The sequence below is a fragment of the Rhinoderma darwinii genome, chromosome 12 (assembly GCF_050947455.1).
Source record: "Rhinoderma darwinii isolate aRhiDar2 chromosome 12, aRhiDar2.hap1, whole genome shotgun sequence".
Lineage (NCBI taxonomy): Eukaryota > Metazoa > Chordata > Amphibia > Anura > Rhinodermatidae > Rhinoderma > Rhinoderma darwinii.
In genome coordinates, this window is record NC_134698.1 from 6,800,987 (window position 1) to 6,824,198 (window position 23,212).

General features: G+C 39.5%; 1 protein-coding gene and 1 long non-coding RNA gene across 2 annotated transcripts in view; one reads left to right on the forward strand and one right to left on the reverse strand.

The window, feature by feature from the left end:
• PEAR1 (platelet endothelial aggregation receptor 1) overlaps window positions 1–16,743 on the forward strand; it is an 80,197-nt gene extending 63,454 nt beyond the window's left edge. The window contains exons 11-25 of the mRNA XM_075844392.1: window positions 167–287; window positions 821–984; window positions 1,645–1,747; window positions 4,870–5,016; window positions 5,734–5,862; window positions 7,736–7,864; window positions 7,977–8,105; window positions 9,446–9,574; window positions 11,487–11,615; window positions 12,059–12,271; window positions 12,353–12,471; window positions 12,568–12,682; window positions 13,908–13,964; window positions 14,232–14,444; window positions 14,854–16,743. Of these exons, the coding sequence (XP_075700507.1) occupies window positions 167–287; window positions 821–984; window positions 1,645–1,747; window positions 4,870–5,016; window positions 5,734–5,862; window positions 7,736–7,864; window positions 7,977–8,105; window positions 9,446–9,574; window positions 11,487–11,615; window positions 12,059–12,271; window positions 12,353–12,471; window positions 12,568–12,682; window positions 13,908–13,964; window positions 14,232–14,444; window positions 14,854–15,017 (2,061 nt within the window). The 3' untranslated portion in view covers window positions 15,018–16,743. The remainder of the gene's footprint in view (window positions 1–166; window positions 288–820; window positions 985–1,644; window positions 1,748–4,869; window positions 5,017–5,733; window positions 5,863–7,735; window positions 7,865–7,976; window positions 8,106–9,445; window positions 9,575–11,486; window positions 11,616–12,058; window positions 12,272–12,352; window positions 12,472–12,567; window positions 12,683–13,907; window positions 13,965–14,231; window positions 14,445–14,853) is intronic.
• Window positions 126–23,130, reverse strand: LOC142664937 (uncharacterized). Its single transcript, XR_012851416.1, has 3 exons — window positions 23,013–23,130; window positions 4,934–5,005; window positions 126–270 (listed from the first exon to the last, which is right to left on the reverse strand). It is a non-coding gene; the product is annotated as an uncharacterized LOC142664937 (long non-coding RNA).
• Window positions 23,131–23,212: the final 82 nt, after the last annotated feature.

A 23,212-nucleotide genomic window follows, 5' to 3' on the forward strand; every position in this document is an offset into this window, starting at 1 on the left:
CTTGAATGCAGCTCTAGCTGTGTTTGGAGTATAAGCAGATGTAACTTGGACCAGTTGCATCATATTCCTTTTATGTATCAGTGTTGTTTGCACAGTTCAATGATTTCTTTATGGACCTAGTTCCTATATAATCCATACTGACTGCCATTGCGTTACATTGTGTCAGGAGAATCACTGTTCGTACTTCTGTCCTGATGAAACCTATGGCGATCGCTGTTCCCAGACGTGCAAGTGTATAAACCACCTGGCATGCTCCCCTATAGACGGCACCTGCGTGTGTAAAGAAGGTAAGTAATGATGGGTACAAAATAATATACAATTGATGCCCCGTCACAGAGAGATATTCTAGATCCCAGACTATTATTATCTATATATGGTCCTGGAGGTCACTGGAAAACAATCCTCCAATCACAAACCACCTTCTGGCAACTTTGCAGTCTTGCATGACAAAGTTGAAGGAGTGTGCTAATATTTTCTATACAAAGTGTATAACCTTTGCAATGATATATACCGCTTTAAGGAGCTAGGGCAGCACCCTTTACCCCCCAAACGGAGCTGGTTGTAACGGATCACCTGATAGGACCACATGTTGTATGGGAAATACAGCATTACATGTCGCCCAATGAAGTTCAGGTGACCACAGAATGAATGGTGGCAGCGAGTCCTCCAGAACAAGAGCCACTGTGATATCCCTATGGTCTAACAAGGTGAATGGACAGGCGCTGCCATAAGTGGACAATCCCTTTAAGAACTACACACTGGTATAGGAACTGCATACATTTAGTTGAAAGTATTAGAATAATTCTGCTTTATATTCCAGGTTGGCAGAAAGGGGACTGCTCGGTGCCATGTACTAAAGGAAGCTGGGGTTTCAACTGTAATAGGACCTGTGAGTGTGCCAACGGGGCTACCTGCAGCCCCATCACCGGGCACTGCTCCTGTACATCCGGGTGGTACGGGGAGAAGTGTGTGCTGCCCTGCAAGGTACATGTCAGATTCCACAGTACCCCCATAAGTGTCCAGCACAGTGCTCCGTATCATTGTCAAGCACGGTGCACCCATAACCGTGTCACAGTGTCCGTAAACAGTGTCAGACACCGTGCCTTATGACAGTGATAAGCACAATGCACCCATAAATGTGTCAAACATAGTGTCAGTATACCGTGCCCCATAACAGTGTCGGACACAGTGCCTTATGACAGTGATAAGCACAATGCACCCATAAATGTGTCAAACATAGTGTCAGTATACCGTGCCCCATAACAGTGTCAGGCACAGTGCCTTATGACAGTGATAAGCACAGCGCACCCATAAATGTGTCAAACATAGTGTCAGTATACCGTGCCCCATAACAGTGTCGGACACAGTGCTCCCGTAACAATGTCAAGCACAGCGCACATTAAAAGTGCAAGTAACAATGTCCCCCATGACGGACGACTACAGTGCCCCATAGCAGTGACATCATAGTGCCCCATAAGAGCCAGTCAGTGCCACCATGACAGTACAAGACATGTGCCCTAATAAGACACAGCAACAGTGCCCCCCTAACAGTGTCTGCCACAGTTCCCCCCCCCCCAAAAAAAAAAACATGAACTGTCCCTCTAAGAGAGATTGATATATGGTCGTCTACTCCTCTGTACACAGGCTGGGAACTTTGGTCCTGGATGTAGCCAAAGATGCGAATGTAAAAACTCTGATGGCTGTGATCCCGTCACCGGAAAATGTAGATGTTTACCAGGATGGACAGGTAAGAGCGTAAATATTCCGTATAAGATGAAAGTGTAACGTAAAAGATGGAATATGTACACAGTCCAGTCCCATTATTATCACCACCTCCTACTTTTGACGTCGGCATCGTGTAGCCCATGAAGGCAGTGATGTGTCGCGGGCTTGGTGGGTATATAAGGGGTGCGGTCGGCGGTCTGATCACATATCACTCGTTGTTGCTATGGGTAATAGGGGAGATTTATCAGCGCTGGGATGATTATCGGCTGTCGGGCTCAGGTTGGGGGTATTTCTCACACAGCGCAGTTTGTTCGCGTGCTGCTGTGGTGACAGTGTATCGTGAGTGGACAAATGGCGCCATCGGGAATAACGGACATGGAAACTGCAGAGCATCACGTGCCATGTATGTGAGAGGTGAACGTCCGCTATGAAGGTGTGCGAGGGACGAACGACGCGCTACAGTGGAGCCGCTCACCTGGAAAATCAACCAGGGGGCGACCAGACGTGTGTCTAATACAACAGTTCAGTGAACCCGACTGTATATGGGGGTCCGAAACCGACGGGCGGTCACTGCTCCTATGTAACAAAGAGGCAGCGGAGAAAAATAAGGCTTCAATTTGCACGGCAGTATCGGACTCAGACCACCGGTGATTGGTAAAGGGTCGTCTCCTCTGATGAGTCACGTTTTCTGCTTCATGGAACGGATGGACGTCGGCGCGTCAGGCGAGAAACATCAGGGAACAAACACCCTGCAGCCATTGCTGGAAGAACACGAGCTGGTGGCGGCAGCGTTATGGTCGGGGGATTATTTCCTGGCATTCTCTGGGCCACTCATCCATGTGGAGGCTCTGAAGCGATTAGGGTATGAATCCATCGTTGCAGATCACGTCCACCCCATACATGCTGATTGTCTTCCCTGGAGCAGATGGAATCTTCCAGCAAGATAATGCGACATGTCACACGGCTAGAAATGTCCGACAGTGGTTGGAAGAGCACGACCAAGACTTCCAAGTACTTCCCGGGCCCCTAATTCTCCAGACCTGAACCAAACTGAGCATCTGTGGGACCTCGATCGTCTTGTTCGCTATATGGATCCCCCCCACGCACCTCCAGCAAATGTGGGACGTTCTGCAGTCAGCGACCGCCAGATACCGGAGACCACCGACCAGCACCTTATAGATCACTGCCCACCCGTCTACTGCTGTCCGGGCTGCACACGCCGGTCACTCTGGATATTCGTGGTGGTCACAATAATGGGACTCCACTGTGTGTATATATTCAGTAGACTTCCCATAATATACCCACTAGATAGATAGATAGATAGATAGATAGATAGATAGATAGATAGATAGATAGATAGATAGATAGATAGATAGATAGATAGATAGATAGATAGATAGATAGATAGATAGATATGAGATAGATAGATAGATAGATAGATAGATAGATAGATAGATAGATAGATAGATAGATAGATAGATAGATAGATAGATAGATAGATATGAGATAGATAGATAGATAGATAGATATGAGATAGATAGATAGATAGATATGAGATAGATAGATAGATAGATAGATATGAGATAGATAGATAGATAGATAGATAGATAGATAGATAGATATGAGATAGATAGATAGATAGATAGATAGATAGATAGATAGATAGATATGAGATAGATAGATAGATAGATAGATAGATAGATAGATAGATAGATAGATATGAGATAGATAGATAGATAGATATGAGATAGATAGATAGATAGATATGAGATAGATAGATAGATAGATAGATATGAGATAGATAGATATGAGATAGATAGATAGATAGATAGATAGATAGATAGATAGATATGAGATAGATAGATAGATAGATATGAGATAGATAGATAGATAGATAGATAGATAGATATGAGATAGATAGATAGATAGATATGAGATAGATAGATAGATAGATAGATAGATAGATAGATAGATAGATAGATAGATAGATAGATAGATATGAGATAGATAGATAGATAGATATGAGATAGATAGATAGATAGATATATGAGATAGATAGATATGAGATAGATAGATAGATAGATAGATAGATAGATAGATAGATATGAGATAGATAGATAGATAGATATGAGATAGATAGATAGATAGATATGAGATAGATAGATAGATAGATAGATAGATATGAGATAGATAGATAGATAGATAGATAGATAGATAGATAGATAGATAGATATGAGATAGATAGATAGATAGATAGATAGATATGAGATAGATAGATAGATAGATAGATAGATAGATAGATAGATAGATAGATAGATAGATAGATAGATAGATAGATAGAGATAGATAGATAGATAGATAGATAGATATGAGATAGATAGATAGATAGATATGAGATAGATAGATAGATAGATAGATGAGATAGATAGATATGAGATAGATAGATAGATATGAGATAGATAGATAGATAGATATGAGATAGATAGATAGATATGAGATAGATAGATATGAGATAGATAGATAGATAGATAGATATGAGATAGATAGATAGATAGATAGATAGATAGATAGATAGATAGATAAGATAGATAGATAGATAGATAGATAGATAGATATGAGATAGATATTAGATAGATAGATAGATAGATAGATAGATAGATAGATAGATAGATAGATAGATAGATAGATAGATAGATAGATAGATAGTATGAGATAGATAGATAGATAGATAGATAGATAGATAGATATGAGATAGATAGATAGATAGATATGAGATAGATAGATAGATAGATATGAGATAGATAGATAGATAGATATGAGATAGATAGATAGATAGATAGATAGATATGAGATAGATAGATAGATATTAGATAGATAGATAGATAGATAGATAGATATGAGATAGATAGATAGATAGATAGATAGATATGAGATAGATAGATAGATAGATAGATAGATAGATAGATAGATAGATATGAGATAGATAGTAGATATGAGATAGATAGATATGAGATAGATAGATAGATAGATAGATAGATATGAGATTAGATAGATAGATAGATAGATAGATAGTGACATAGTATACATAACCTGGATCTTCATATTGGGGTTCTCTCCAGTTTGATGATTTATCTTGTCTTTTAGGGGAACATTGTGAGAAGATCTGCAGGGACGGGCACTGGGGGAGGAGATGTAACATGTCTTGTACCTGTAAGAATGGGGCGTCCTGCGCCGTGGAAGACGGATCCTGCACCTGTTCATCTGGATTCCAGGGCAGCAACTGCGAGAACAGTAAGAGAATTATTATAATATTCAAAGTCAGGAAAAGATCTTATAATCTACACCATCGATGATTAAATCTACTCAACTCAACTTCTCTTAAAGGGCAAGTACCGTCACAATGGCGATTAACATCATTGGTGCTTTAGACATTTCTTTAGGGCATTTTACAAATATTTTTCTCCCATGAAGCCTCAGGGTGGAGCACATATTATAGATTCTCTATACTCTGTGCTCGATGTCGCCCCCTTCTGGGTAACGCACTTACACAATATATTAATACAATGACTGTAGGCAACATAGAAAATATGAAGAACATCAAACGGGGTAATAGTTAATTTTTCCATGGTGCAGATCAAGGCTGAAGCTTTAAGGGGTTGTCTAGAATTAGTAAAATATATCTAGTTCCCTCCAAAAACAGCGCCACACTTGTTCGCAGGTTGTGTCTGGTATTGCACCCCAGCTCCATTGAAGTGAATGTGCCTGAGCTGCAGTACCACACACAAACTGTGTAGATGTGTGGCGCTGTTTATGGAAGGTTGTGAATCGAAAAAGTTGGATGGTTAAACCAGAGGTTGTCATAAATGGCGCTGGGCACCCACCACAGGTTATAGGTCAAACCCTTGTGCCACGGGGCCCATGTGTAAAGAAAAAAAAAAAAGAAAGGCCTAGAATGGTTGCCCTGGCTTTAGCTTGGTGATGTGGGTACATTTCTATCTTCCGTTTCAGGCTGCCCTCCTGGACGTTATGGGAAGAAATGCACCTTCTATTGTAAATGTTCCAACCACTCCACATGTAACCCGATCGATGGATCCTGTAAATGTTCTCCTGGCTGGAAAGGCAATGACTGCTCAGAGCGTAAGTCCTTATATATGTTCTGCACGCGTCCTGTCCCCAAGTAATGTGTTTAGGGTGTGGACCCAGGCCCGACTTATAGGTAAAATGGGCAATTGTCCATGGGCCTCCACCATTTCCGGGCCTCCAATAACCACCCACACAGCCTGCTCCGTATTTCCTCTGTGCAGATGCTTTGCATCATACTGCCCCTAGTGGTATTATTTAGGCACTGTGTTATATGAATACTCTTTTGTGTTGTGTTGGCACTGTATGGCGCTATTAGATGAGTACACTTATTTGGTACCAGGGCCGGCCTTACGGTGCATGGTGCCCTGTGCAGTATTTTTATGTTAGCGGCTGCCATATGGTGTTAGGTCATACACTGTACAAATAACCACAACATATAGTTCCTATATAGAAGCATCATAAATGATAGTGCCCAAACAACACTTCTATACCATTCTCTTATTAGCAATGCTATACAGTGCTGCCACCATTCATACTATGCAAAAATAATGTACGGTATAGTGTCACATAACACCTAAGGAAATACCACCAAACAGTGCACACATAATATTACTACAGTGCCACACATAATACTGCCATACAGTGCACACATAATACCGCCATACAGTGCCTATACAATACCACCATACATTACACACATAATACTGCCATACAGTGCTCATATAATACAACCATACAGTGCTCAAATACCACCATACAGTGCTCAAATACCACCATACAGTGCTCAAATACCACCATACAGTGCTCAAATACCACCATACAGTGCTCATATAATACAACCATACAGTGCTCAAATAATACCACCATACAGTGCTCATATAATACCAGCATACAGTGCTGAAATAATACCACCATACAGTGCTCAAATAATACCACCATACAGTGCTCAAATAATACCACCATACAGTGCAGACATAATATTACTACAGTGCACACATAATACTGCCGTACAGTGTACACATATCACCATACAGTGTTCACATAATACCACCATACAGTGCTCATATAATACCACCATACAGTACTCAAATAATACCAACATACAGTGCTCAAATAATACCAACATACAGTGCTCAAATAATACCACCATACAGTGCACACATAATACCACCATACAGTGCACACATAATACCCCCATACAGTACACACATCACCACCATACAGTGCACACATAATATCACCATACAGTATACACATAATATCACCATACAGTATACACATAATATCACCATACAGTATACACATAATATCACCATACAGTGCTCATATAATACCACCATACAGTACTCAAATAATACCACCATACAGTACTCAAATAATACCAACATACATTGCTCAAATAATACCAACATACAGTGCTCAAATAATACCGACATACAGTGCTCAAATAATACCAACATACAGTGCTCAAGTAATACCGCCATACAGTGCTCCAATAATACCAACATACAGTGCTCATATAATGCCACCATACAGTGCTCATATAATACCACCATACAATGCACACATAATACCACCATACAGTGCACACATAATACCAACATACAGTGCACACATAATACCACCATACAGTGCACACATAATACCCCCATACAGTACACACATCACCACCATACAGTGCACACATAATATCACCATACAGTATACACATAATATCACCATACAGTATACACATAATATCACCATACAGTGCTCAAATAATATCACCATACAGTACACACATAATACCACCAGCAGTATTTTGACAATATTAACTTCTATAGGTGGTGGCTCCCATCTATATTTTGCCCTGGGGCCTCCACAACTTGATCCAGCCCACCGTGGACAGACCCATATTGAATGTTGACCTACTTTGTTCTCTTCTCAGCCTGTTCTCCAGGATTTTGGGGGAAAGATTGCGCCAGTTCCTGTTATTGTCATTATGGAGGACACTGCAGTCCTACAGATGGGCGGTGTGACTGCCTACCAGGCTGGACAGGGAAGACATGCTCTGATGGTAATGTACCTCTATTTGTACATTTGGGGTGTCCATTGGGTGCCAAGTCAAAACCACCCAAAAATGTTGGTTTCTTCATGGATTCATTTACGGTATACACGTTTTATTTCAGCCTGTCCTCTAGGATTATGGGGGAAAGACTGTGCTAATACCTGCTACTGCCAAAACGGAGGACAATGTGCTGCTATTGATGGGACTTGTACCTGCCTGGCGGGATGGAACGGGAAAACATGTTCCGAAGGTAAGACCACCACGACTTTATGTAAGACCGGCCAAGATTTTTCCGGGACCTGCCAACAGTGTAAAGTTTACAGGGACTGTCAAAAAGTCCCTCGACATCTTGCATCAGAGGACAGAAGGTTTCGGGAGGTTGGATTTTTTTTACCTGTTTGATCCTTTATTTACCCCTAAGAGATAATCCGCGCCAGAGGTGTCTGGCAGCTGCTTATCCCCAGCTCTATCTTATCCCTTAAGGATCCAGGACGTGCATGTTAATGGAATAGTCGAGGCGATATCGCTCATCTGACATGTAATGCCGGGGTAGGGAGACAGACAAGTGAGCCCTAATCTACCCGCCACTCAGTCCCGGCCTACTTGCAACGGCCCGTCCTAGGCGACGGCGTACAACTGGGCGACGGTCCCTACGCTCAATAAGTGCACGACAGACAAACAGACAAGGGTACACAGAAGCTAGGGGAACGGGGCAGTGCCCACGGCAACACCGTGAGCAACAGGAGTAGTGAACGAGCCGAGTCAAACCAGGAGTGTACGAGGTACCAAACGCAGAACAGGAGAGTAGTGAACGAGCCGAGTAAAACCAGGAGTGTACGAGGTACCAAACGCAGAGCAGGAGAGTAGTCAGTAAGCCAGGGTCTATATGGAGCAGAGGACAAAAGTACAAGCAGCAGCAGGGCCAGGAAACAGACAGAATCACAGGCAAAGGATGAGCAGGAAGTGAAGGTATAAATAGACAGAGGGCGGGAGCTAGCTCCGTCTGGCCAGGCTGTGATAGGCTCTCCCACTCAGCCTCCCAGCCTGATTGGTAGAAGGAGGGGTCACTCAGACTTAGGAGCAGGTGCAGACTGACTAACCACGGGCGTCGACACAGAAGCTGTGTCTGGCAGATCCTTTACATGACAGCTATAGAATATACATAGCCGGCTATAATCAGGTTACGGGTTGAATATATTTAAGACAAGATATTATCTAGTAGATTGTCCCAATGGGGTGGTGCATGACACAGGGAGTCCAAGAACACCAAAGAGAGAATCCCTGTGTCATGCTCCGCCCCCTCTGGCCCTGTACTTGGCATTACACAAAGTATCAGTAAGATCTGGAGTATTCCTTTAAGAAATTTCCATCATGCAGATATTATAATAAAGAGGGGGGGCTGTGTTTATAACGCTGATCTCTCATGCTGCTAGTGGACTCGCAATATAATCTGGACATGTTGTTTATAACCTTTTAGGATTAAATATAGCAAGAGCGCTGGCGTGGGAACGCATAAGAGTGTATTAATGATGTGTGATGTCTCTGTGCTGTGAATAGTTTGTAATGTACAATGTGTTCTGCTGTGGGAAGTCTGCCCCCTAGGGACGTATGGAGTGAACTGCATGAACAAATGCCGGTGCCAAAATGGAGCGGAATGTGATCACATGACTGGGAAATGCTCCTGTCTGCCGGGATATCACGGACCCTACTGCGACAATCGTAAGTGAAGAGAGGGGAGGGGGTTTTACTCATTTATTAATACAGATTTCCAATTTGGAATATAATAAACTGAATATCATATTATCCGAATATCTGTATGTTCTTCAGTGTCCATTGCGTTTTAGCTCTGCTACATTAGGGCACAGCTATAACCAGTGACCCCAGCTGAGCTGCATTGTCTGTTGGAGTCTGAGGTAGTCTGAAATCCACCTCCTGACTCAGAGCCTCAATCTTCTGCTCTGTTCTTCTTCCACGTGTCACATACAGTGAAGGAAATAAGTATTTGATCCCTTGCTGATTTTGTAAGTTTGCCCACTGTCAAAGTCATGAACAGTCTAGAATTTTTAGGCTAGGTTAATTTTACCAGTGAGAGATAGATTATATAAAAAAAAAAAAACAGAAAATCACATTGTCAAAATTATATATATATATTTGCATTGTGCACAGAGAAATAAGTATGTGACCCCCTACCAACCATTAAGAGTTCAGCCTCCTCCAGACCAGTTACTGCTCCAAATCAACTTGGTGCCTGCATTATAGACAGCTCTTACATGGTCACCTGTATAAAAGACTCCTGTCCACAGACTCAATGAATCAGTCTGACTCTAACCTCTACAACATGGGCAAGACCAAAGAGCTTTCTAAGGATGTCAGGGACAAGATCATAGACCTGCACAAGGCTGGAATGGGCTACAAAACCATAAGTAAGACGCTGGGTGAGAAGGAGACAACTGTTGGTGCAATAGTAAGAAAATGGAAGACATACAAAATGACAATTAATCGACATCGATCTGGAGCTCCATGCAAAATCTCACCTCGTGGGGTATCCTTGATCCTGAGGAAGGTGAGAGCTCAGCCGAAAACTACACGGGGGGAACTTGTTAATGATCTCAAGGCAGCTGGGACCACAGTCACCAAGAAAACCATTGGTAACACATTACGCCGTAATGGATTAAAATCCTGCAGTGCCCGCAAGGTCCCCCTGCTCAAGAAGGCACATGTACAGGCCCGTCTGAAGTTTGCAAATTAACATCTGGAGGATTCTGAGAGTGATTGGGAGAAGGTGCTGTGGTCAGATGAGACTAAAATTGAGCTCTTTGGCAATAACTCAACTCGCCGTGTTTGGAGGAAGAGAAATGCTGCCTATGACCCAAAGAACACCGTCCCCACTGTCAAGCATGGAGGTGGAAACATTATGTTTTGGAGGTGTTTCTCTGCTAAGGGCACAGGACTACTTCACCGCATCAATGGGAGAATGGATGGAGCCATGTACCGTCAAATCCTGAGTGACAACCTCCTTCGCTCCACCAGGACATTAAAAATGGCTCGTGGCTGGGTCTTCCAGCATGACAATGACCCGAAGCATACAGCCAAGGCAACAAAGGAGTGGCTCAAAAAGAAGCACATTAAGGTCATGGAGTGGCCTAGCCAGTCTCCAGACCTTAATCCCATCGAAAACTTGTGGAGGGAGCTGAAGATCCGAGTTGCCAAGTGACAGCCTCGAAATCTTAATGATTTACAGATGATCTGCAAAGAGGAGTGGGCCAAAATTCCATCTAACATGTGTGCAAACCTCATCATCAACTACAAAAAATGTCTGACTGCTGTGCTTGCCAACAAGGGTTTTGCCACCAAGTATTAAGTCTTGTTTGCCAAAGGGATCAAATACTTATTTCTCTGTGCACAATGCAAATAAATATATATAATTTTGACAATGTGATTTTCTTTTTTTTTTTTTATATAATCTATTTCTCACTGGTAAAATTAACCTAGCCTAAAAATTCTAGACTGTTCATGTCTTTGACAGTGGGCAAACTTACAAAATCAGCAAGGGATCAAATACTTATTTCCTTCACTGTACTCATTTCATATATATATCCATACTCATATGTTCTTTATTTTCCACCAACAGGGTGCCCTCCTAGGACCTACGGGCTCAAATGCTACCAGGTCTGTGATTGTCTCCACAATTCCACCTGTGACCATGTGACCGGTCATTGCCAATGTGAGACTGGTTGGTCCGGGGCACGTTGTGAAAAAGGTATGAAGATCTGGATAGTAGATGAGATCATTTGTCTGTAGACCAATGTCAATTGTCTTGGGCTTCTCCTCTGGCGTTCTACTCAGACATCCATCTTTCATAGTCATTTGCATGGCCATGATGTGTGGTCACCCCATTTTATTAAGAGTGCCACACCCCGAGACAATACCAACGCTACCAATGGTTGATCCATTGCCCTAAAAACATAAATGGTCCTCCAGGTCTGAGCTGGTATTGTTTTGGAAAGAGCTTCTCTTTTGTGTGGGCCAAGGAAGCGGCAGCCCTTCTGGGTACCCATAGCCGTTCCCATTTTTAACCCCACTGGACTGAGACCCTTCGAAGACGGGAGAGGCAACGAAAACATTAACACTGTGGGTGCAGATCATTTTTCTGAATCCCCTTCATGACTATTTCGAACTAATATTAATGTCCTCTTTACGCAGCTCCTGATATCCCATTCACAATGGTTCCGAAGACTTCGGTGAGCGCCGATTCCATTGGACCCATGATTGGCATCATCGCTTTAGTCATCCTGGTGGTAGCACTGATCACATTATTTCTTGTCTACCGCCACTGGCAGAAAGACAAGGAGAGCCGTAACCTAGCAGTGACGTACACGAATACTAGACCGTCCAGCTCTGTATACGAAGTTCCAGGTAGAAACGAAAATGGAACCATACAAGACATTTATAGTATGTCTATCAGTCAATGACCGAATTCTTCCTCCGTCTTCATAGATGTGCCGCCTCCAAATTACATGCACTACTACACCAACCCCAGCTATCACACACTGTCCCAGTGTGGCCCCAACCCACCTCCTGTGCCAAGCAACCAGGACAGACCAGGCTCCAAAAAGGTAAATGGTCTTTCAGAAGATTTTCAGAAGTTGTGCGGTTGGCGGAGATGAAGAACATAATAATATATCTGTTTTTATTGAATTTTTTGAATTTAGATGAAGCCTCATTTTTCTAATGTGATGAATGCGGAGAGAGAGAGAATGAGTTCCTACAGTCCTGACCACAATGCCACCTTGCCGGCCGACTGGAAAAACCAGGCTCCACCTAAAGGTACATGAGATTGAAGGCAATTTATTCTTTTTTTTTTTTTTTTTTTTAATGGGTTGTCTATTGTAGGTCAACTTAAATAGTGTAATCTCTGGTATTACGGACCTGCAATGGCTGTGGTGGTGGCCTCGCTTTGGAGGACCTTAGAAAAGACAAAAATGTTCTCAGCCGTTCTTCAGGCAGCCGGCACAGGCATACGAGGCTAGCTCAGGCACATCGTACTGGTTGGGATCCATGCTAGTCCATTATTACATCAACATCTATTGTTTGGGGCTCACATTTCCATGGGGAACCTTCAATCTTTTGGTCTCATTTCTAGTGACGCACCTTCTAGGTTTGTGGCATATGTCTAGCAAAGAGAAGAAGTGTCCTCCTTGGATTCCTGCATCCCTTCTCTTTATAGTGAACATTAGGAGTTATGTTCGGAGATAACAGATTGCTCCAACTTTTAGCAGCTGACAAGACCATCAAAAAAATTGTCCATGTTCCCCACCGACCTACAAAGAGCATGTTGTATATTAGGAAGATCAGGTAGGCACATTGACCAAATACGCATTGACCGCATCCCCAATTTTCACAGTCAATATTTTTTTTTTCTTACGAACGTGTGATAAGATTGATTACATTTCTGGGGGACCAATTTTATTAAACTGTCAGGTTCTAGAAAAAGAAGCTTACATATAGGATTCCTCATCCATACCCACCAAAAAACCATGGCTGTATGTAAACTATTTGGCCAGGTGACATGTCTTCCTTGGTGACATTACATCTAACAGTCAACACTCAATGGTGCCAGCGCTCTATGCATCACCATAGATTACCCTATTTACTATGGCCAGACTCCTGGACAATCCCTTTAAGAGTCCGGACCCCTATGATCAGTGGTAAAGTCAGTATCCAGGAAGACCATGATGAAGTCAGTGCCAAGTCCCTGGTGGTAAGTGGACTATTGAGCATCTTGAGACCTTGTGGTCCAGTGGCTTGATGTACATGGTGGTCTAGTGGAGTCCTGGTGGAGCACAGGACACTTAGACGATTGCTTTCAGTTGATGACCAAAGTCTCACGGGTTACCACCAAGAGCATACAGGAAACCAGAATCTACTCCACTGCCATCTATGGTTCTCCAATGGCTTTGCCATGACTGACCCGAGTTGGGCATCAAAATGATTAAAAAGTAATAAAACTGATTTTATAAGTAATTTCCATACTTTACTTTTTTATTTACAGGACATCATGGCATAGACAGAAGTTACAGTGTCGGGGTTTACTATAATAAGGGAAATTGTGAGTATACAATGATGGGTATTATACTCCATAGCATCTAATTACGACTCGATTTTTTTTCCCCTCGCGCCCAGTGTTTGGGCAACATTTGCCTGACGTGGATTATTTATATTATATACGTATCAGTGATATGCCTAAGCTCCATTTTTGATTTGGGAAGGCCAAAGGGTGACCGCAAAAATATCTCAAGTTGGAACCATTGGCAAACTCGAATCCCCTCGTTGACAGATGATACCCGGAAATAATCAGAACTGTTTGTTTTTCTAGATTATGTGAAAGAATCTGCCCTCAGCATCAGTAATAACTCCTTAAACAGTGAGAATCCTTATGCCACCATTAAAGATCTTCCATTGCTGATGTCCAGAACTTCAGAAGGCAACTACATGGAGATGAAGTCTCCAGTCCATCGAGAAATGTCCTATGCAGAAATTGGACTCATTGATGAAGATGCCATGTACCAAGTGGAGTCAGAGGAGCAAGGTGAGATCTCACTCCCCTCAGTGTCAATTCTAGATCCAGACCCGTGGCTAAATTGTGGCTTACTGACTGGACGATGGTCTCGTAGACTTGATTTTTGAGGCTCTTAACATTACAGATCCTCATGTATACTTCAAAGGGTCAAGGTAGCCTTGTTGGAGTATCTTAGTTTGGTCTGGGCAACCTTTTAGGTTGTCTAAACTCTCATATTGTGTCCTTCAAACCACTACGTCCTCTTTGGATCTGTCTAAAACAATGACCTCTAAGAAGGGACCTCTAGTTATAGGTTCTTATGGCAATTGTCCAAGCTTGTCCAACGTGTACGGTATTCCATATATGATTTTGCCATGCTACTTTGTATTTATTCCATTAAGAATATAAAATAACATAGACTTGATTTTTTGGGTTGCAGATAGCTTCATACGAGGAGCAGCAGCCTCCACCAGTTCTCCTCGAAACAGCCTCCAGACAAACCATTATGACTCTCCTAAAAACAGCCACATTCCCAGCCACTATGACATGCCTCCGGTCCGACAATATCCGCCATCGCCTGCAACAAAGCGCAAAGCCCGATGATCACACCAGGGAACCAAAGTTTTGGGATATCCATACTTGGACCTGATTAGGCAGCGCCAAGCCCAAGCCGGAGCCTGTGGGACCTTCTTGCAGCCATTACCTTCCTGATCTGTGAAATGACTTATTTTCTTACTTGGTTTACAGAATAATGGTCCCACTTTATGTTCCGGGTACAATGATGATGAATCAAAGGCTCATACTCACTGTGAATGAACTGCATGGTTGTAAATATACATTTAAAAGTTTGGAGACTGGGCTCTCGAATGGAATATGTAAAAGGTCTCCTAGAAGCTCCATAGGTTGTGATGGAGGCTGGACTCTCTAAATGAGTCTATACATCCAGTCATGATGAAGGCTAGATTCTCTTAGTCCATACATCACGTCATGATGGAGGCTGGACTCTCCAATGAGTCTATACATATTGACATGATGTAGGCTGGACTTTCCGATAAGTCTATACATCCAGTTATGATGGAGGCAAGATTCTCCAGTGAGCCCATACATCTCGTCATAATGGAGGCTGGACTCTCCGATAAGTCTGTACATCTGATTATGTTGGAGGGTGGACTCTTCAAGGAGTCTATACAACTCATCATAATAGAGGCTAGACTCTCTGAAGAGTCAATACATCTGCTCATGATGAAGGCTGGACTTTCCGATGATTCTATACATCTTGTCATGATGGAGGCTAGATTCTCCAATGAGTCCATACATCTCGTCATAATAGAGGCTGGGCTCTCTTGAACTCTCTAAAGAGTCAATATATCTCCTCATGATGGAGGCTGGGCTCTCCGATAAATCCATACATCTGATCAGGTTGGAAGCGGGACTCTTCAATAAGTCTATACATCTTATCATGATGGAGGCTGAACTCTGTAAAGAGTCAATATATCTCCTCATGATGGAGACCGAACTTTCAAATGATTCTATACACCTTGTCATGATGGAGGCTGGACTCTCTGATTAGCTTATACATCTTGTCATGATTGAGACTGGACTGTCTAATTATGTAGAACGCTCTCCTTAAAGGCATCTACGTCATTCTAATATGATGAAGACGGGTCTGTCAAAGCGGTCTTTATGATGGCATCTACCACATCTTATGTCATGATGGAGATGGGACTCTGTCATGAGTGTTCTTGAAGGCATCTACTATCTTCAAATGATATAGACATGGCCATCAGACATCAAACAGACTCCATGAGGACACCTACAACATATTGTTAGATGCAGAGTCTTCCTTTAAATGAGTCTTGTTGAAGGCATCTACAACATCGTCCAATGGTGTAAACTGGTTTGTCAAACCTCAAGTCTCTACAAAAGCTTCTAATGCCTTTGGTCATGATGGGGAATGGACCATCTTTTGTGATAGCTCAAGGGTCTTCTTAGGGTAGGCATCCGATGCATTTTCTAGGGGCTGCGAGTCATCTTGAAGATGTTTTCTGCATTTTCTGGTGATCTAGAATGGTCTGTCACATATCTAGACAATCTTGATCAAGGTGTCCACTGAATGTTCTCACGATGGAGTTTGAACGCTGGGATGATATCGATCTTTACGAAGGCATAGACTTTATCTTCTATTGATGTTGGACTGCTCCACATTTCTAGGATTTCTGGAAGGTCTCTTCTGATAGACGACATACAATGTTTATGGACTCCACTCAAGACTGTCATCAATTTGGATTGTACTGAATGTTGTGATTCTTATCATTATGTTCTCAATGTGTCATAGAATTTTAGAATAAAACTTGAATATTCCAACATGTTGTTAAAAAAAACATTTCATTAAAAGAAATCAATGATAATCGCGGGGTCTTCCAAATATGTTTTATTATATGTATCTGAATATATAATATGCAATTTTAGATCTTTATATCATCTATCTATCTATCTATCTCATTATCTATCTATCTATCTCATATCTATCTATCTATCTATCTATCTATCTATCTCATATCTATCTATCTCATATCTATCTATCTCATATCTATCTATCTATCTATCTATCTATCCATGTCATATCTATCTATCTATCTACTTATCTATCTATCTCATATCTATCTATCTCATATCTATCTATCTCATATCTATCTATCTATCTATCTATCTATCTATCTCATATCTATCTATCTATCTACTTATCTATCTATCTCATATCTATCTATGTATCTATCTCATATCTATCTATCTATCTATCTATCTATCTATCTATCTATCTATCTATCTATCTATCTATCTATCTATCTATCTCATATCTATCTATCTATCTATCTATCTATCTCATATCTATCTATCTCATATCTATCTATCTCATATCTATCTATCTCATATCTATCTATCTCATATCTATCTATCTCATATCTATCTATCTCATATCTATCTATCTCATATCTATCTATCTCATATCTATCTATCTCATATCTATCTATCTCATATCTATCTATCTCATATCTATCTATCTATCTCATATCTATCGTATTGAAAAGAGCTTTTAAATGAGCTTTTATATGTGTGATATTTCCGTGTCAGGTAGATGGGGATGGTTCAGGTGAGTCCTTTGTTATCCGGACACCTCATTAATAATTCACGTGATCATAAGTCATCCGTCTATAGACTGTAGAATAGGGACAAGATACTGATATCAGCACGACCGACACGTCCTGAAAGGAGAGCAGCGTGACATTACCAGACAGAGGAGGCAGCTGTGCGTACAGGACAAGTCACCGCCATGACCAAGACATCCAGCCCCAAGACTCGTCTTCATAGAAACAGAATACTTCTCCAGGACAGAAGAAAAGCAAAGATTTCACCCAGAAGACTACTGAAAATGACATCTCTAGACAAGTGGAGGAGGCGAGTAACAGAGATGATAGATAGATAGATAGATAGATAGATAGATAGATAGATAGATAGATAGATAGATAGATAGATAGATAGATAGATAGATAGATAGATATTAGATAGATAGATATTAGATAGATAGATAGATATTAGATAGATAGATAGATATTAGATAGATAGATAGATATTAGATAGATAGATAGATATTAGATAGATAGATAGATATTAGATAGATAGATAGATATTAGATAGATAGATAGATATGAGATAGATAGATAGATATGAGATAGATAGATAGATATGAGATAGATAGATATGAGATAGATAGATAGATAGATATGAGATAGATAGATAGATAGATATGAGATAGATAGATAGATAGATATGAGATAGATAGATAGATAGATATGAGATAGATAGATAGATAGATAGATATGAGATAGATAGATAGATAGATATGAGATAGATAGATAGATAGATATGAGATAGATAGATAGATAGATATGAGATAGATAGATAGATAGATAGATATGAGATAGATAGATAGATAATAGATAGATAGATATGAGATAGATATGAGATAGATATGAGATAGATAGATATGAGATAGATAGATAGATATGAGATAGATATAGATATGAGATAGATAGATATGAGATAGATATGAGATAGATAGATATGAGATAGATATGAGATAGATAGATATGAGATAGATAGATATGAGATAGATAGATATGAGATAGATAGATATGAGATAGATAGATATGAGATAGATAGATATGAGATAGATAGATATGAGATAGATATGAGATAGATAGATATGAGATAGATAGATATGAGATAGATAGATATGAGATAGATAGATATGAGATAGATAGATATGAGATAGATAGATAGATAGATATGAGATAGATATAGATATGAGATAGATAGATATGAGATAGATATGAGATAGATAGATATGAGATAGATATGAGATAGATAGATATGAGATAGATAGATATGAGATAGATAGATAGATAGATAGATAGATAGATAGATAGATAGATAGATATGAGATAGATAGATAGATATGAGATAGATAGATAGATATGAGATAGATAGATAGATATGAGATAGATAGATAGATATGAGATAGATAGATATGAGATAGATAGATATGAGATAGATAGATAGATATGAGATAGATAGATATGAGATAGATATGAGATAGATAGATATGAGATAGATATGAGATAGATAGATATGAGATAGATAGATAGATAGATAGATATGAGATAGATAGATAGATATGAGATAGATAGATATGAGATAGATAGATAGATAGATAGATAGATATGAGATAGATAGATAGATATGAGATAGATAGATAGATATGAGATAGATAGATATGAGATAGATAGATAGATATGAGATAGATAGATAGATAGATAGATAGATAGATAGATATGAGATAGATAGATATGAGATAGATAGATATGAGATAGATAGATATGTGATAGATAGATATGTGATAGATAGATAGATAGATAGATAGATATGAGATAGATAGATAGATAGATAGATAGATAGATATGAGATAGATAGATAGATATGTGATAGATAGATAGATAGATAGATAGATAGATAGATAGATAGATAGATATGAGATAGATAGATAGATAGATAGATATGAGATAGATAGATAGATATGAGATAGATAGATATGAGATAGATAGATAGATATGTGATAGATAGATAGATAGATATGAGATAGATAGATAGATAGATAGATATGAGATAGATAGATAGATATGTGATAGATAGATAGATAGATATGAGATAGATAGATAGATAGATATGAGATAGATAGATAGATATGAGATAGATACCGTATATATCGGCGTACAAGACGACTTTTTACACCCTTAAAAAAATTTCAAAAGTGTGGGGTCGTCTTATATGCCGGATATTGTCTACATTAGGGATGCACATTGCAGCCGCACAGCTCAGTATAATACACATGAATGTATGGGAGCGCGGCTGCGGCTGTGTAATTCAGCCACAGCCCCGCTCCTGAGTCATGATAAGTTCGCGGGGTCAGGATGATGCAATGCGGCCAGCGCTGCACTAATGAGCGGCGGCACTGGAGACAGAACATGGCGGGCGCGCTACAAAACACCCCCATGTTCTGTCTTCAGTGCCTGAACTGCCGCTCATTAGTGCAGCGCCGGCCGCATCACCTCATGCTGACCGCGCGCGCACTTCCTGTCAGGAGCGGGGCAATGGCTGTATTACACAGCCGCAGCCCCGCTCTATAACGGCGGAGATCAGAGAAACCGCTCATCTCCGCCGTTCTTCCCCTGAATGCTGCGATCACAGCTGACTGCAGCATTCAGGGGAAAGTGAGTAGGGGGGATGCCCCTGGATCGCGTCACAGGGAATTCCTGTGACGCGATCGAGGAACATACCATATATGGGCAGACAGCCCAGGGTCTATTGACGGACCCCAGGGCTGTCTTACCATATTTCATGTTGTTAGGACATACCCAAGTATGTCCTAACAACTGCCTGTGTATTATCCGTCCACAGGCTAATGTACTGGCACATATCTGATATATGTCAGTACATTAAAGTTTAAAAATAAAGTAAAAACAAAGTATTGTTAAATTGTAAAAAAAAATACACATTCACCTTTTTTACAATAAACATTAAAATAAGTCTCAATACATAAAATACAAATTCAGTAATGGCGCGGACAACAATGTTTTTGCACATTCCCTGCCTCTCAGATCTCGCGCGATGAAGCAGCCTATCTGCGCATGCGCGAGTTCAAAGAGACAGAGAGTCCTGGGTCCTGCCGCCGATGGCCATAGTGAAGCGCTCCTGCACGAAATGGTGAGTATATCTTAAATTCTATATTTTAAGGGTAAAAGTTGGGGGTCGTCTTATACGCCGACATATACGGTAGATAGATATGAGATAGATAGATAGATAGATAGATAGATAGATAGATAGATAGATAGATAGATAGATAGATAGATAGATAGATAGATAGATAGATATGAGATAGATAGATAGATATGAGATAGATAGATAGATAGATAGATAGATAGATAGATAGATAGATAGATAGATAGATAGATAGATATGAGATAGATAGATAGATATGAGATAGATAGATAGATATGAGATAGATAGATAGATATGAGATAGATAGATAGATAGATAGATAGATATGAGATAGATAGATAGATGATAGATGATAGATAGATAGATAGATAGATAGATAGATAGATAGATAGATAGATAGATAGATAGATAGATAGATAGATAGATAGATATGAGATAGATAGATAGATATGAGATAGATAGATATGAGATAGATAGATAGATAGATAGATAGATAGATAGATAGATAGATAGATATGAGATAGATAGATAGATAGATAGATATGAGATAGATAGATATATATATATGAGATAGATAGATAGATAGATAGATAGATAGATAGATAGATAGATAGATATGAGATAGATAGATATGAGATAGATAGATAGATATTAGATAGATAGATAGATATGAGATAGATAGATAGATAGATAGATAGATAGATAGATAGATAGATAGATAGATAGATAGATAGATAGATAGATAGATAGATAGATAGATAGATAGATAGATATGAGATAGATAGATATGAGATAGATAGATAGATAGATATGAGATAGATAGATAGATATGAGATAGATAGATAGATATGAGATAGATAGATAGATAGATATGAGATAGATAGATAGATAGATATGAGATAGATAGATAGATAGATAGATAGATATGAGATAGATAGATAGATAGATATTAGATAGATAGATAGATAGATAGATATGAGATAGATAGATAGATAGATAGATATGAGATAGATAGATAGATGATAGATAGATAGATAGATAGATAGATAGATAGATAGATAGATAGATAGATAGATAGATAGATAGATAGATAGGAGATAGATATGAGATAGATAGATAGATATGAGATAGATAGATAGATATGAGATAGATAGATAGATATGAGATAGATAGATAGATAGATAGATAGATAGATAGATAGATAGATAGATAGATAGATAGATATGAGATAGATAGATAGATAGATATGAGATAGATAGATAGATAGATATGAGATAGATAGATAGATAGATATGAGATAGATAGATAGATAGATAGATAGATAGATAGATAGATAGATAGATAGATAGATATGAGATAGATATGAGATAGATATGAGATAGATATGAGATAGATATGAGATAGATAGATAGATAGATAGATAGATAGATAGATAGATAGATAGATAGATATGAGATAGATAGATAGATAGATAGATAGATAGATAGATAGATAGATAGATAGATAGATATGAGATAGATAGATAGATAGATAGATAGATAGATAGATAGATAGATAGATAGATAGATAGATAGATAGATAGATAGATATGAGATAGATAGATAGATAGATAGATAGATAGATAGATAGATAGATAGATAGATAGATAGATATGAGATAGATAGATAGATAGATAGATAGATGATAGATAGATAGATAGATAGATAGATAGATAGATAGATAGATAGATATGAGATAGATAGATAGATATGAGATAGATAGATAGATATGAGATAGATAGATAGATATGAGATAGATAGATAGATATGAGATAGATAGATAGATAGATAGATAGATAGATAGATAGATAGATAGATAGATAGATAGATAGATAGATATGAGATAGATATGAGATAGATAGATAGATAGATAGATAGATATGAGATAGATAGATAGATAGATATGAGATAGATATGAGATAGATAGATAGATAGATAGATAGATAGATAGATAGATAGATAGATAGATAGATAGATAGATAGATAGATAGATATTAGATAGATAGATATGACATGGATAGATAGATAGATAGATAGATAGATAGATAGATAGATATGAGATAGATAGATATGAGATAGATAGATAGATAGATAGATAGATAGATAGATAGATAGATAGATAGATAGATAGATACTTGTCACTCCGGGTAATATGTGGACGATTAGCCAGCAGGGTCTAGTATAGCGGCTTTATACATATATGATATATTGGCTTTACTGTTACCAGGGTGATGTCTGGAGAATGTGTCGTGGAGAACATTGCACTTTGCGGTCTCCCCTGATCCCTACTCTCCACCCTGCATCCAACCGAGGTCACGTGGGGCTGACCTCCTTTATATTGCTTTCCTGACCCTACTTTTGCATCAGGCTGCGTCTCTTTGCACACGATAAACATTCCTCATCGCTTCGTTATGACTCACGACA